Source organism: Malus domestica, chromosome 09 (genome assembly GCF_042453785.1).
Source record: "Malus domestica chromosome 09, GDT2T_hap1".
NCBI lineage: Eukaryota > Viridiplantae > Streptophyta > Magnoliopsida > Rosales > Rosaceae > Malus > Malus domestica.
Window position 1 is genome coordinate 21,398,567 of NC_091669.1, and position 4,460 is coordinate 21,403,026.

At 41.3% G+C, this 4,460-nt stretch overlaps 1 protein-coding gene across 1 annotated transcript; it reads left to right on the plus strand.

Moving 5' to 3' along the window:
• The first annotated feature begins 716 nt into the window (after positions 1-716).
• LOC139187833 (uncharacterized) lies at positions 717-3,856 on the plus strand. Its single transcript, XM_070804437.1, has 5 exons — positions 717-1,252; positions 1,541-1,634; positions 2,073-2,172; positions 2,470-2,585; positions 3,497-3,856. The coding sequence occupies exons 1-5, from the start codon at positions 717-719 to the stop codon at positions 3,854-3,856; spliced, it is 1,206 nt and encodes a 401-aa protein (XP_070660538.1).
• Positions 3,857-4,460: the final 604 nt, after the last annotated feature.

A 4,460-nucleotide genomic window follows, 5' to 3' on the forward strand; every position in this document is an offset into this window, starting at 1 on the left:
TTCACTTGCGGACAAATAGGGCATATGGCCTATAATTGTCCTCAGAATCAGAAGAATTAGCCTGCTAATCTACCACTTGTAGTCCCCTTACAGCAGTTTCCAGCACCTGGTAATCGTCAGCAGATAGGCCACGGTAAAGCTTTCCACTACCAAGGGGACGTAACCCCGTACCAGGGATGACCATACCAGTACACACCTGAGGTTCCCTACTATTAGGGAGGCTATCAGCAGATTCAAGGAGGCTGTCAGCAGACTCAATGAGGTTATCCATAGTTTTAGGGAGACTATACGTCGAATCATGGTGGTGGAGCATAGATGTATACTAGAGGACAACATCAGAATCTAGACGTAACGTCTAGTAGTGGAGGTTCAGGCAGACAAGCAAATCTACCCCATTAGGGCCGAGGTAATCAGACTCAAGCAAGCAGGGGCTGTGGAGGTAGGTGACAAGTTTAGGGAAGAGTCAACAATATCACCCTATAGGATGCTCAGGCTAATCCGGACTTGATCATGGATATGTTGAATGTTCTAGGCCATTTTACTAAAGTTTTAGTTGATTCTGGTGCTACACATTTAGTTATTTCCCATAAGTTTGCTCAAACGACTCAACCACATCCTACTTCACTCGGTTGCGAGTTGGAATTCTTGATGCCTAGGGGTGAAATCTATTATGTTGGGAATATCAAGGATGTCCCATCCTTGTCGAAGATGTACTCATGTCGGCTAATCTTGTTCCTTTGGATATCGTTGATTTTGACGTTATCTTAGGCATGGATTGGTTACACTACAATCGTGCCAGGTTGGATTATTATGAGAATGTTGTTACTTTTCATCGACTGGGAATGCCTACTATCACGTTTATTGGTGAACGTGATGGTCTAAAGCACGGAGTTATCACTGCCATGAGGGCGAGACGACTGTTGAGTAAAGGTTGTCAAGGCTATTTAGCTCATGTTGTGTTATCGGAAGGGACTATTACATATGTGGAGGACATCGGAGTAGTTAGGCACTTTCTCGATGTTTTTCCTGAGGAATTACCTGGCTTACTCCCAGATCGTGAAGTGGAGTTCACCATTGATATACTTCCAGGTACTAATCCTATTTCCTTTACACCTTACCGTATGGCTCTAGCAGAGTTAAGGGAACTTAAAACTCAATTGAAAGAGTTGGTTGATAAGGGTTTCATTCAGCCAAGCACTTCCCCGTTGGGAGCTCCAGTTCTGTTTGTCAGGAAGAAAGATGAAACTTTGAGGTTATGCATCGACTTATAAACAGTGAATCGGGTGATGATTAAAAACCGTTATCCGTTACCTCGTATTGATGATCTCTTTGACTAACATAAGGGTGCTTGTGTGTTCTCAAAGATTGACCTAAGATTGGGTTACTACCAATTGAAGATCAGAAGTGACGACGTTCCGAAGACAGCTTTCAGAACTTGATATGGTCATTACGAGTTTCTTGTGATGCCATTTGGATTGACTAATGCACTAGCAACTTTCATGAACCTGATGAATCGAGTATTTCATCCATACCTCGACAGGTTCGTCATTGTTTTCATAGATAACATTTTGGTGTATTCAAAGAATGAAATTGATCATTCTAGGCATCTGCGTTTGGTTCTAAAGACACTAAAGGCAAATCGATGGTATGCTAAGTTTAGCAAATGTAAGTTTTGGCTGGATCAAGCGTCATTCTTAGGGCACGTAGTATCAGCTCAGGGTGTGCTTGTGGATCCTCATAAAGTAGTAACCATGGAGAATTGGGAACAACCTCAGACAGTTACGGAAGTTCGAAGCTTTCTTGGTCTTGCTGGCTATTATCGACGCTTTGGGAAAGGCTTTTCAACCATGGCACTACCTCTGACAAAATTGACTAGAAAAGACGTTCCTCTTGTGTGGAGTAATGAGTGTGAATAGAGTTTCCAGTAGTTGAAGTACCTTCTCACTCATGCACCTGTCTTAGCACTTCCCAATAATGGTGGAAACTTCGAGATCTACAGTGATGCGTCTCTGAATGGTCTTGGATGTGTGTTAATACAACATGATAAAGTGATTGCTTATGCATCGCTGTAGCTAAAGCCTCATGAGAGGAACTATCCTACTCATGATCTCAAGTTGGCAGCGATCATGTTTGCTTTGAAAATCTGGAGGCACTATCTTTATGAGGAAAAGTGTAAGATCTTCACTGATCATAAGAGCCTTAAGTATATCTTCACTCAGCCAGATCTCAATCTTTGGCAATGGAGATGGGTAGAGTTGCTCAGTGATTATGACTGCACTATTGAGTATCACCCAAGTCGTACCAATTCGGTAGTTGATGCTCTTAGTAGGAAGTCTCATGGCTAACTTAATGCTCTTTATGCGAGTCGCATTCCTCTTTTGACTAACCTAAGATCCACTGAAGTAGCATTGAAAACGGGTCGACGGGGGGCCCTAATTGCAAGTTTTTATGTCAAACCGGTTCTGTTAGATCGTGTTCTCAAAGCCCAGAGGAACGATACAAAATCTCAGGAATTGATACAGGCAATGTCAGACGGGAAAAAGAAAGACTATGGATTAGAGATCATGACAACATGCTTATGCAAGGTAAGCGGATGTATGTATCGAATGTTGAGGAACTAAAGAGAGACATATTGGATGAAGCGCATATCTCTGCTTATGCAATGCATCCAGGGAATACCAAGATGTATCATACCATCCGACACTTCTATTATTGGCCCGGTATGAAAAGAGAAATTGTAGAGTATGTTAGTCGTTGTGCAATTTGTCAGTAGGTTAAGGCAGAAAGGAAAAAGCAATTTGGATTGCTACAACCACTCCCAATACCTCAGTGGAAATGGGAAGATATTACAATGGATTTCGTGTATAAATTACCTCGTATGTGAAATGGTTACAATGGTATTTAGGTGATAGTTGATTAATTTACCAAGTCAGCGCACTTTATACCCGTTCGTGAGAATTACTCGTTAAGTCAGTTGGCCGAACGGTTCATCTCTGAAGTGGTTAGGTACCACGGGGTTCCAATTAGTATTATTTCTGACCGGGATCCCCGATTTACTTTGAAGTTCTGGGTAGCTTTTCAGGAAGTTTTGGGATCGAGATTACTCTACAGCATCGCCTATCATCCTCAAACCGATGGGCAGTCAGAGAGAACTATCCAGACATTGGAAGATATGTTGAGATCGTCAGTTTTATAGTTTGGTGACGCTTGGTACAAACGCTTACCATTGATAGAGTTTAGGTACAACAACAACTTCCATTCTAGTATTGGTATGGCACCATTTGAAGAGTTGTATGGGAAAACATGTCGTACTCCACTAAGTTAGTCCGAAGTTGGTGAATGAGTTTTGGTGGGCCCTGAGATCGTGGATGAGACGACATAGAACATTCAGGTGATAAAGGCTAACCTGAAAGCGGCCCAGGATCAGTAGAAGAGTATCGCAGACAGACATTCTATCGATAAAGGTTATAAGGTTGGTGATTGGGTATTCTTGAAGTTATCGCCGTGGAAAGGTGTTGTGCAATTCGGCAAGAAAGGGAAACTCAGCCCTAAGTACATCGGACCGTACCATATCGTTGAACGAGTTGGTGAAGTCGCTTATCGACTCACTTTGCCATCAGAGTTGGCGATAGTGCATAATGTGTTTCATGTATCGATGTTACGGAGGTACGTCTCTGATCCGTCACACGTGATTCCTCCTCAGCCAATGGAGATCAATCCAGATTTGACCTATGATGAGGTTCCAGTGACTATCCTTGATTGGAAGGATAAGGTTCTTAGGAACAAGACCATATGGATGGTGAAAGTTTTGTGGAGAAATTACTCATTTGAGGAACCTACTTGGGAGACAGAATAGCGTATGCGAGATATGTATCCACGTCTCTTTTATGGCTTTAATTTGTAGTCAGTATTGAAATTCCGGGGATGAAATTTTTATAAGAAGGGTAGATTGTGACGACCCGTCCCTAATTTTCCTATGTAATTTCTCCCGGAGTAGGTGTATTGACTATTATGCCCTTATTGGCAAGTGACGTGGACGTATTCATATTGCTTATATTTTATTTCTCGCTATCGCATTTAAATTGTACACTTTGTTACGAGTGTATGTAAATTTTTATCAGTTTGAAAACACTATTTCGGATAGATTTTTGATACCTTTTTCTGTACAAAATCTAAACTCTATCCCTAGCCTTTTATTTAGGCCATCCCGTTGATGCGAAAATTAACTTAACACACAAATTTAACCCTCTTTTGACAACTGTAGTATAAGTATAAGTAGGGATCGTTCTGGACCGGGGATTAGGAGGGCTTGCTAATAACCTCTACACTGACTCAAAAACATAAAACTAAACTTAAAAATACTTAACAAGACTCACAAGACTCAAAGCAAACTTAAAATACTCAAAACAACTTAAAACGACTAAATAAACTTAAACTAGACACTAGGAATGACTTTGGAT

Coding starts and splice junctions, on each gene's coding strand:
- LOC139187833 (XM_070804437.1), top strand. CDS start 717: ATGTCGGCTAATCTTGTTCCTTTGGATATCGTTGATTTTGACGTTATC. Junction 1,635..2,072: donor TGGTTCTAAAGACACTAAAG/GCAAATCGATGG, acceptor GCATCGCTGTAG/CTAAAGCCTCATGAGAGGAA. Junction 2,586..3,496: donor TGACAACATGCTTATGCAAG/GTAAGCGGATGT, acceptor GTATTCTTGAAG/TTATCGCCGTGGAAAGGTGT.